This window comes from Notothenia coriiceps, unplaced genomic scaffold, assembly GCF_000735185.1.
Source record: "Notothenia coriiceps isolate Sejong01 unplaced genomic scaffold, NC01 NC01_scaffold00027549, whole genome shotgun sequence".
NCBI lineage: Eukaryota > Metazoa > Chordata > Actinopteri > Perciformes > Nototheniidae > Notothenia > Notothenia coriiceps.
The window spans coordinates 94,282-106,187 of record NW_011360250.1 but is presented as its reverse complement, the minus strand read 5'-3'; the positions used below and the strand labels follow the sequence as shown (position 1 = coordinate 106,187).

The following is an 11,906-nucleotide window of genomic DNA, read 5'->3' as shown; positions in this document are numbered from 1 at the left end:
AATAAATAATATCTTAATGATGTACCCTCAAGGAGAATGTTTCACTACTTGCTGTGATGATCGCGCCTATTTCCTGACACAGACATTTCCTACTGTCTTGAACGCAGCGCCGCTCTGTTCACTCCTGTAGTGTCCCGCTGTAGGACAGTCTGTGTGAACTCGGGAGGGGAAGCGCTGTTAAAACTCCCAGGATTTACACTCTGCCATTTTGAGGAAAACCGGCCGACATCAAGAGTACAGATAAAACAGACGCTTCCAGGTCATGGCCTGCATACGAGAAGAAACGCTGTGAAATGTGAGTATTTCACTCTTCTGGTCGCACTTGGGTTTGTTTTTGAGAGAGCTGAAATAGTTCACGTCCGCTAGAAACGACTTAAAAAACGCTTCTGGTTTTACTCTTCGTGAGCCCTGTGTGTTGTCAGCTCAGCGTTTGGTGTGCTCACAAAGTACTGTGCAAACTAAACAAGTGAGTGACAACTTCACCCAGGTTTTGCGTCCACACAAAGGCGCAGGAGTGATCCCAGAAGTGGGCCTCTGTGTGCGGCCTGCCTGTGTTGTGGGTGACAGCATGCTGGTACTGTTTTCTTTCTCCAGCCAGAGTTGTTATGGGCGACTAGAAACATGTCGTTTACCGGCGACTCGTGGGTCTGTCTGGCATTTAACTGACCCCACGCTGCAGAAAGTGTGTGGTAAACAGGTGGAAGAAGTACTCGGATGTGTTACTTAAGTAAAAGTAGTGCATTCAAAATCTAATTTGAGTAAAAGTACAAAAGTGTCGGCATCAAAATATAGGCTACTTAAAGTACCAAAATTACTCCTTATGCGTAAAAGCCCATTTCAGAATCCTATATATTGAGTTACTATTATGATTATCCATGTGTTTTTATCACAACTGGTCAATGTAGCTCTAGCTAATTTGAATAACTTTACATATATCTTAACCTATAAGTATATCTCAAAGTGTATTTAATAACTGATTTAGATCTAACTTAATTTATAATCTAAACCTAAAAAGTAACCAAATCTGTCAAATAAATGTAGTACAATATTGACTTCTAAAAAGTAGTGGAGTAGAAGTATAAACTAGCAACAACTGAAAATACTCAGGTAAAAATACAAGTAGGCTACCTGAACATTGTACTTAAGTACAGTAGCCTACTTAAGTAAATGTACTTTGTTACTATCCATCGCTGGTGGTAAACAAAAGTGCAACAATGTTTCAACTATGAGGAAACAATTATTTTCCACAAGTAGATATTGTTGTCTCTTTGCTGAGATTTCGATTTGCTATCTATGATCGGTAAACACAACTTTGTTGGTTAGTTGTTTCATTTGAATATGTCTCTAAGGTATAAAATAAAGGTTAAAAAAAAGTTATACAGTTTAATTCCATAGCCTTTGTTGCCTTACGTGACATTAATGGTTAGTGTTACAATAAAATAAAAAGTAGAGATGAGAAAGTAACGTTTAAAGCAATATCTATCTAGGCCACTAGCAAAGTGTGCTAACATTAGCTAACATCTAAAAACTAAAAGCTGCCAGATCGAGTAAGATTGTGGACTGTATTTAATTGAGCAGTTTTGTATTTTATTGATTTAATTAGATATTATCTTTAAATGAGCTTTTACCTCTTTCAAAGTTTTGCTTTAAAAATGCTCTAAAATGTTTTTCAAAGTGATTCACTATACTGAATGAGTAAACTGCTTGCAGTGTAATAGCGGACATGCTGTTTTAGTGTTTCAGCTGACACTTCTCTCATTCATTCCCGTTTATTTTTTCAATTCATGCTTTTTTTTTGCACTGGATATAATATATCTCAAATAACATAGATGTATTCACTGTGCTTATTAGGTGTGAGGAGACACCCAAACTTTCTCTTCTGCTTTGTTTCACTTTGCAGACAGCTCCAATTGTTGCCACTGTAAAAAGGTCATCACATTTCAGCTTTACACTAGATCACATAGTCATTGTGGTCACACCGGTAGTACTCTCCCATCAAATTAAAACGGATAGTGGCTTATTCTTTCTGTGTAGAGACCTTTCTAAGGAAAAATATCTACTCTAAAGTGTGAACGCATAGGAACTATCCAGGGGATCCAACAGGAACTCATTTCAACCAGGAAGCATCTGTCTTCCATGTTAAAGTTCACTTTCTTTTTTTATCTCTGCAGTTTTATTCTTAAACCACAAGAGTTTCCTTTGAGTCATCATTTGTCAGGCGACTGTTCCGGCTTTCTGTCATCGAGGGATTTTTTTCTGTCATAGCAAATAACACAGGAAATACAGCAGATAATACCAACATTACAAAAACCCTGTGAAATTGACTTTAATGTTGAAGTAGATGCTCATTACAAACACTGCAATTCATCTTAGTTATGAATTCCAAGATGTATCATTATTTTTCTAACATCCCTGTTGGTTAGTATCTGCTTATGACTGCTGTTCCTCTTTTTGGATTGACATGTCTGTGTGATTGTGATACGTGGTCACATTATTTCATAACTTTTCCATTTGTTAGTTTCACTTGTTTTTGAATCCGTTTGGAGTTTTGGTTTTCATATCAAAGTGCTGACGGTCCTCTTTTAAAGCTGATGAAAGCATATTTTCGTAACATATTGTGACTCAGCTTTCCTCAATAATTATAATTTAAAACTTACTGTAAGTACTTGTGTATGGGGCGTTCAGTTTTTTGCCTACCCCAGCAAGTCATGATGTCATTCATGTAAGTATAGTAATAATCAGGTATTATAAACCAGAGATAATGCATGTGATTAGCGTAGTTTTTGTCTTAATTGCAATTATGCTATTTGATGGAGAGCAAACCTCAACAGTATTTGTAAAATAGACAAAAATGGACCCTCATTAGAAAGGTTTTGCATTATATAGGAGTGTGAAATTGTGAGATTTCCTCATCTCCCAAGACTTGGGAGGATAATAAAAACCGGTGTAAGTTGTAAAAATAGTTTGACAGAATGGTTTTATTTATATTTGTATTAAACCTAATGACTGTAATAAGCCTATATTAATCCCCAGGCTCCTTCGGTGTCACTGGTTTGTTTGGAACAGCCAGAGACAAACCAATATTTATAGTGCATTTTTTTTAATTTGATAAAAAAAGAAATTAAGATAATATTTGTCGTCAGTTCACATGGACAGAGCAGGCTGGTATTTCCTGTGTGCAAAGCCTCTTGTCCCCAAGGAATGTGTGGAATGTAGTCTTTTGTCCTCTGTAGATTTAGCAGCGTTTCATTTCTGGACCGCCTGCTGTAGAACCCAGGAAGACTGGAAATGTGTTTGAAAGTCTATCAGTAACCTCTGCGGAAAACTCATCCTCCTCCTGGAACCAAAGCTGACTGATTCTCTAAATCGCAGAGGCGGGGTTGAACTCAATGAATGTCTGCGTGGCATTGCAAAACACCCTCTCATTAGATAGATGTCCTCAAGTGTTTGACTGAAGACTTGTCAATCCTCTACCCTGAATCGAGCAGCTCCCATTTCCCTGTTTATTTATAGCGAAAGGAAACTTGCCACTGGATGTCTCCTTTATGCAACTCCTGGCTGCGATCTTGAAGGGAGGAGGAAGGCTGTAATTGAGGCTTTCTTTTTTTTTTCTCCACAAATGTTATGGGGAGATGAGGCTTCAACATTATGAAAGCTGCTTCTCTGTGGCCTGCGAGCCTGATGTTTGTGAGAGCCGAGCTGCCAGCACATCAAACAACACACTGTGATTGATTGAGATTATATAAAGATTCCAACATGTTTTTTCTCTGCCCATTGGCTAATAAGCCTGAATACCCTTGTTCTTTAGCAATATTTCCACAACATTTAATACCTAAATTGAAATATGTTCTGTAGATCTAACATTAGCGAGGATAAAAACATTCATGGCGCCTTATCCTTTTAACCAGCTTTCCAGAGCGTCATGCTGCTGATGGTTCTCACAGTTGAATGCATGCTGGGTAATGAGGCAGGATCTTTGCCGCCATTGCTAACTTTTCTCGCACGCATTAAGAGAAGGCTTGCAATGAAATATTTAAACTCTGCTCATTTTAGAGCCCGGTGTTACTAAAAGAAAAACGTTTTAGCTCATCAATTAACAATACGAAACCTTTTGAACTTTCAAAAACTTTTCTATTTTGAAAGCGGGAACATTTCCTTGTCGATGCATTTACATTTCCTTCTCTTCTCCAGTAGAGAACACATTGCCTTATGTGCTGCAATACTTTGAGAAACCTAGTGTCAATTTGTCAGAATTCTGGATGCAACTACATTTCTCCTGTTGAGTATATTTGGTTTACATCAAGAATTACCTGCACAAAAGACTTATCTTTGTTTTCCTAGGTTTGATTGAGAGAGTATCTTTCACAATGCTTTGTTTAGAATTACAATAAGAATCATATAACTATTTTATTGTCCTCGCCCATGAATCAAGATAATAATACCCAGTACTCCACTTTTTCAAGCAGTATAAACTCTGCAAAGAATAAAAGCCACAGAGTGATGTCCACTGATAAACATGCTGATGTTTAGCAGGTGTAGTGTTAACATGTTCATAGGCAAGACTCCCTGCAGGTAGAGCAGGGTTACCTGAAGAAGGTGAAAGGCCTGAAACATTGTTTAATAAAGTTTATTGCAAGTTACTTTAACTAAGGAAGCAAAAGATGTTCATGAATATCAACAGGTTTTGTAACACACAATCCGAACGTACCATCTAGAATAACACTTAGTAAAGAATGTCAATAATGTCTTATTTGCCCTGACCAGGGATCAATGTATAATAGTGAATACCCCTCGCTTCGTTCAAAAAACGTTTCAATAAAGTTATTGCCTGTAGAATAAGGCTACAGTGCTCTATCTCTTTCTGTATTGTTTGCAAAAATGATCCAAGTAAAGAAATGTATCAGCTGGCATTATGTTGAAATTCTAACAAATGCTTTGGTTGATTCTGTTGTGTCCGTGAACTTACGAGACGATTCAGTTAATAAATATTTGTCGTAAAGATTCTCAAAAACCTTGAAAATCAACAAAAGCTGTAATCTGCAGTGTCAATTGAAGAAAATCTCCTTCCACCTCTCTGACACCATTGCGGAGTGCTTGCTTCAGATTTAACATTAAAAGAGGTGTTAACATATGTACACACGTTCCAGGTTTTCAAGGTCGGTCTCTCTTTACTTCTTAATGGAGTACCTTAAGGAAATATGTTTTATTGATATCCCCAGCAGCTCTTTCTCTCTCTTTCTGCCAACAAGATAAATTCACTTGCTCAAGCTTTCTTATGAGGACTGATGTGTTACCCCAGGAATATTTTGAGTTAGCCTTTTAAACATGACTTTTAAGACAAAACATTTTTCATTTCTTAATTCCTATTTGTTGTTTCTTGCAGAGGAGAAGGCCTCAGGGGGACATCCATCCCAACAAAGGAGGAATTGTTGATTTGAACAGGTCATCAGCCCTCTAAAGCCATGTGTTCCACAAATCACTCAAACTGGGTCACATTTGAAGATGACACCACACCACTCTCATCCCCTCAGAAGCCCCAACAGTCACCGGAGCATATCAAAGCAGCATTACCACGTCCCAATGGTTTGAAATTAGTTCTTCCTCCAATCAGAGACACTTCCTGGAGCTTCAATAGTTCTCTCGAATCCCCTCAAAGCCACTCAAGTCTTAGTGGAAGTTCCTGTGTACCATGTAACACGCCTTTTTGCACTCCCGTGAGTGGGGTTCCTAGCGGTGCCTCCCCATTTCACTCCAACACGTGGGAAAAGAACGACTTTTTTCGCAGTCTCTCGAGTACATCTACCATCTCTGCTCCCTCTCCTGCGCCAGAGGCCTTGCACCAAACTTCAGACGGACCAATCCCCTTCCCTTCTTTCCAGGGAAACTCAGGACACTATAACCCCTTCTGGGATGGATCTAGACACAGTGCAGATGTCGACAGCTCCTCCTCAGACTCAGAATCGGAATCCCAGAGCAGCCTACCGCGTTTCTTCATTCGGACCAAAGACGGCAGTGAGCCTCCACGTGACCATCTCCAAAACTCTCTCTCCTACGTTTGCCACAAACTGGAAGGCCTAAAAGCAACGGAAGCAGAGACGGAAAATGGTGGCGGGAGACAGCTAAGATGCAAGAGTGAGGTGTTAAGTGAGGATTCGTCTCAGTTTGTTCCCCGGGGGCTATTTCGTAGCAAAAAGCGAGACGGCTGGTCTGTCTTGCTCCGGATTCCGGAGAAAAAGAACCGCATGTCCTCGCGACAGTGGGGGCCGATCTATCTCCGCCTGTTGCCGGGAGGCGTGCTGCAGATGTTCTACGAGAAAGGGCTGGAGAAGCCGTTCAAGGAGTTCCAGCTTCTCCCCCAATGCAGGCTCTCAGATCTTAAACTGGAAAGCTACGGCGAGCCCCGCAAAGTCCTCTCTGTCAAAGTGGAACATTACTCGTACACAGAAAAGAAACGGTACCACCCCAAGCTGGAGGTTAGCCATGAGGCGGAGCCAGAAGAGCTGCTGAAGTTTGGCTCCACAGCCCACGAAGACATGCAGGACCTGGTCGTCTCCATGGAGGAGGAAATCTTTAAGTTGTGTTTGCACCACCAGCAGAGGCGGCACTACGAGGAGCAGGAGCTGTCGCTGCAGATCACCGATCATATCTGGGTACAACTAGATAAGTTTGGCGAAGTCATCGAGCGGACAGCCTTCACCCAGATTCACTGTCTCTCTTTCCTCAACGGACTAGGGGATTGTTTTCTTGCCCTCAACGATCTCGGCCTGCTGCGCTTTGACTCCAGCTACGGGTCAGAGGAGGATGGCGAAGTGTGGATGGAGATCGCAGATAGCCATTTCCACAAATGTGTGAATGAGACAGAGTTTCAAAGGTCCCGGCTGGTAAAGTTTGCACCTCCCGAGGCCTGCAGGGTGGAGCTGATGCGGTACAAGACAGAGATCTTGGGTTGCACAGAAATTCCCTTCTCGGTCAAGGCTGTTGTCACAGTTCAAGGCGCCTACGTGGAGCTCCAGGCCTTTCTTAACATGACACCCACCTTCCCCTCCTTGGGGAGTGTGTCTGACACAAACCCTCTGTGTGAGAATGTAGTGATCCGTGTGCCGGTGCCAGGCGAATGGGTCAAAGTCACGCAGACAGTGGCCTTGTTGCGGCAGAGGTCGCTGAAGGCCCGCATGAACAGAAATGCCTGCTTGGGTGCTGTCGGCGCTGCAGATTCTCAGCCTGTCATGCAGGTGACAATCGGCACAGTCAAGTATGAGAATGTATTTTCAGCTGTCGTGTGGAGGATCGACCGACTGCCAGCAAAGAATTCGGGTAACACATTCCTGAGAGATACAAATTTAGCCATCCATATTTTCTCATTAGCTCGTTAGCCTTGCCTCCTCGTGCATTTGTAAAGTATGTTTTCCGCTTGTTGGTGTGACACTCTAACTAAAAGTGACATTTGTTTCCCCTCTGCAGCAGTGGATCATCCCCATTCATTTTCCTGCAAGCTAGAGCTGGGATCTGATCAGGAGATCCCGAGTGACTGGTACCCTTTTGTCACGATGGAATGTGAAATTATGGGCGCAGTTGTGTCTGGAACCAGGGTGAAGTCGCTGGGCACTGCCAACGACATCCAGCCACAGAAAAATGTGACCAGTTGGACGCGCTATCATTGTCAGGTAATCAGTGTTATTTTATCTTGCTTAATGTTACCTTAATTTGTATATAGAAAACTGTTTATTGATGTTCAACTTACCTCATTATCTCTTTTTAGGTGGAGGTCGAGAAGAAATTGATTGAAACAGAGTCACAGAAGCAATCTGGGTGTATGACACAATGAGTATCAAAGACTCTCTGAAGACGATGTTATCCCTTTGCTCTAAGATATTTGGCCAATGGGGAAAAAGGGATGACAACAAAATGATCAAAAGTAACGGTGATGATGGACTTTCTGCTTACATCCGGTGTCAAATTCATATAAATACACATAGCCTGCTAGTATTTCTGATGGAGCTTAACCGATTATGTATCCTTTAACTGAGACTGAATTAGTCTAGACCTAATAATGAATTTAAGATGGTCCTTTTGCATAGCACTTTACATTTAATAGTTTTATTAACTGTATGACCACAGTTTATATGAGTACTGTATATAAGCTTGCCTTTGCATCATCTGCACTGCCCTCCAGAATGATTGGCAGCCTTATTAAATGTAGATGCAACGGGCTGCATGAGATAAACAACTAAGTAATGAGCAATATTCACTGAATGTGAGAAAAGGTATGAATCAGCAGGTGTTTAAAATCAGCCCTTCTTTTTGTTTGGCAATGCTTAAAGTTCACGTACCTTCAAACTAATTAATTCTGGTATGAATCCTCCACATTTTCCTTATTTGTGTCATTGGCATTTTTTTTTTTTTTTTTTTGCAGGCAATATGTAGGTTTCTCCTTGCTTCGCCTTAAGATTCAGAACACATTTGACATTTGAAAAAGGACAATAGTATTGTAATTATAGTTGGACAATTGCATTGGTTCGAAGGGGGGTCACATTATGTACACTTGTGTAAAGGGACTTAATCACAATTATTAGCAATTTAGTTGAACTCACTCAGGCCCAATGCCAATTGGCAGCCATGCTCGGCAGTAAAACTATAATTAAAGCTCCAAAGCTACATTAGACAAGCACAGCATTATATAATTATTCTCACAAGTGCACCCGCCTAAGAGTTAAACAAATGATTTCATATTTGAAGGGTAATTGTCTTGCTTTTGCAAAATACAGACAAAGTGCATTTACAAGGTGAAACATCGGTTTGTTTTTAACTAACCTACATTTACTGTGCACAAATGTGTTGACAAAGATACAACTCATTACTTGCGTTGCTTACCTCAGGCTGATCGTTGACTATACTAAGATTGTATTCTGGAGGAATGTATTTTATTTAAACAAATCAAATCTTTATTATGTGATCTTTCTGCCTCTGGGTTGTGAGTAGGCTGGATACAAAAGAATAGTGAAGCTTCAGAGTAAGCTAACAGGCCTTCAGTGATGACTTTTCTGTATGAGGTACCTGGCTTAAGCTGGATGTTATGTACATCAAGAGTAAACATTTTTGATTAAAGCTGAATGACTCATGATATTTCTTGACAGATGTTCAGAAACTAACTTTGAGTTTATTACTGGTTAAAGTACTTGTTCAACGTGTTGCCACAGGAGAACTGCACATGCATGTGACGCCACAATAATATGCCAATTATTAATTTGAAAAGGAGCTAAATAATTATAAATGAAACACACACCTCAGCGAGTGTCAGAACAGCAAATTAACATATTTTAATCACACTTTTGTAGAGAACCTGAGAGACCCAGCAGTGTGTTATGGCAGGCTGCTGTTCAATAAATGACATGTGATTTTCAGTAAAATTATTTTGATGCCAATCCTCCATGCTGCTGTGTGATTAACTTTATTTGATCAACTTCCCCGGGAACCCGTGGTGATGAGTCACTATCCTGTTGATTGAATGATTTTATGTGTTTTTAAGATCTTCGGGTATTCATACTTGTTTTATTTACTTATGTAATGTATACCTTTAATTGAAAGATACCTTTAAAAACAGTATTTACTCTAAAGATGGGTTAAACAGTTGCACTCAATTAATCTAAATGGTTTAACAAAACATGTAGGAACAAATCCTTCACAATAAAAAAACATTTCTGGATTCTTAACACAAAAATAATTAGAGATTAGTTAGAGATGTCCACTAGTTGTTAGTTCTGGTTCTTCACAATAGGGGGCAGTGTTTCTAACAGTACATCGGCCATAGTAAGTTCTATTAAAATATATTTTTAAATACCTGATTTCAATGAAGTTAGTATGGCCAAATAAAATGGACGTAACATAAATAATATTATATTAGTTATATGTGGGAATAAAGAGTAAGGAGTGCCTCAGCTTCCTTCAGTCCCAGCACTCTCCTCCTCATCAGATGAGTCAACCTGTGAGTTAAAAGAGTGGCAGCATTACCAAACAGATGCTGCTTCAAACACCGAGTTCAAAATGAAGCGTCTTGTGAAATATTTTTTAACTCCTGGTATTGTTTGTTCTTGGTATCAGACATTTCACTCAGCCCTGCACGCAGTGAAACAGTGTGACTATTCTATTGAGGGTAACTTAAAAACTAAAATATTGAAAGGTTCTGTTTGAGTATCGAAATCCACATGTTTCATTTGAGCTTCTGACAACTAAACCACAGCCATATTCGGTATATGAATGTTTTTGAGGTCCCAGTTGGCTCTGGATGAATGTAAAGTGGCCTACTGCTATTCACTATTCCCCCACCATATCTAAAGGAGAGCTTGACAAATATTTAAACATTTAAAAAACTTTTATTGTAAATGAGTAATACAAATAATAATTAAATTGTGTTATAATGATTAGGCTATAGCCTACTATAAAAAAGTATTGTAAAAGTCATTATTAGGCTGCTTTGAGACCAACTAAACAAACATGGCGGTCATGGCACCAATCACAACTCTCGGTGGAGCTTGATTATTACCACCTGTGTTCACTTGACGTCAAGTTGGTGCGAGCAAAACAATGTGACTGTATCACCGTTAGCTTTGTGTATTGTGTTGCCAAAGTCCACTGTCGACGGCTAGAAGGTATTTTTGCGCTGAATCATGCTGAACAACAACACAGGCCCAGTGGTAAGCAACGTTTTTTAGCAACCTGATCTCACCAGAATGCGTTACTCCACCACGACTCCTTAACACCGCATTGCGTGGTGGAGTCACAAACTTTGTTACATTTATGTGTTGGCACCACGCGAACAACCCCTATCTAAAGTGAATGAGGCTCTTTTGTCGTGGTGCACACACGCATTTCTACAACTTCCCGCAGTGAACTTTTATTCTATAAAACGTTTTTTAAATCTACTTTATAGCTTGTAGTAACTCACGGGAGGCTTCTTTTATTTTATTTGTATCATTTTTATTTTTCGTCAGAATGTAAAAATTACATTAGTTACATATTTTTGTTCTAAAAAAACAGTGCATTGTGTGTAATGCAGCTTTGATTTTTATTAAATTAGTTAGTTTTTAAGGAAGGCCAGAGCTTCAGCTGTGTCAAATAGATTGTTCCCTTTAGTTAACGTTATTTAAAAGATAATTATCATGTCCCCTTTATTGTATTACGAGCGTCCATTCCCATTGGATATCAGAGAATTTTACACCCGGAAGTAAGTATTCTCCTTACTGTCAAAACGTGAAGCATGTCAAGGAAGTTGAGTATCTGAAGTGTAATTTTTGTGTAGTTTCGGGTTAATAATGTGGCCTTTTTGGCAGTTTAACTAAAGGTGTGCGGCTGCTGCCGTGAGGAACGGCAGGAACGTGAGGAAATATCTGCCTGAAATTACAATGGGGTTGAACGTTTTTGTCACTTCATGCCCTCAAAAAGCATTTTGTTTAATTATTTTTGCTTAATTATTTGTCATTTTTCAAGCTACGAGATGTTTACCTACGTTTGTCATGATAAATTATGTCTCAGGAATGTAGGGTTTGGGAATTATGGCAGTTTTAAAAAAAAATATGAATGCGAATTTCAAGCTGTCCTCCACTCTAGCTGTGACATCACACACTCTAGTAGTTAATGTTAAAATGTGAAGAAAACCTCTAAAACAAGGTCTGAACAATGTTTAATATATCTAAAAGTAAGAATCAGATTTAAAAGTTGTGACAGAATGAACAGTTAGCAGTTGAAGTCGCATGAAGATTTGTTGAAGTTGAAGAATTTCTCCATTGACTTCAATGTTAAAAATGTGATGTATTATGGGATGTATCTCTGGAATTATGAAAGTTATGAATTAGAAAAGTAATAGCCATCGATTCCCGACAGAGCTGAACGTTTTGTTGTTTGAACGGAGT

General features: G+C 39.5%; 1 protein-coding gene across 1 annotated transcript in view; it reads left to right on the top strand.

The window, feature by feature from the left end:
- The first annotated feature begins 116 nt into the window (after positions 1-116).
- LOC104957680 (stonin-1-like) overlaps positions 117-11,906 on the top strand; it is a 21,313-nt gene continuing 9,523 nt past the window's right edge. The window contains exons 1-3 of the mRNA XM_010785336.1: positions 117-295; positions 5,384-7,314; positions 7,462-7,664. Coding sequence (XP_010783638.1) covers positions 5,463-7,314; positions 7,462-7,664 — 2,055 coding nt within the window. The 5' untranslated portion in view covers positions 117-295; positions 5,384-5,462. The remainder of the gene's footprint in view (positions 296-5,383; positions 7,315-7,461; positions 7,665-11,906) is intronic.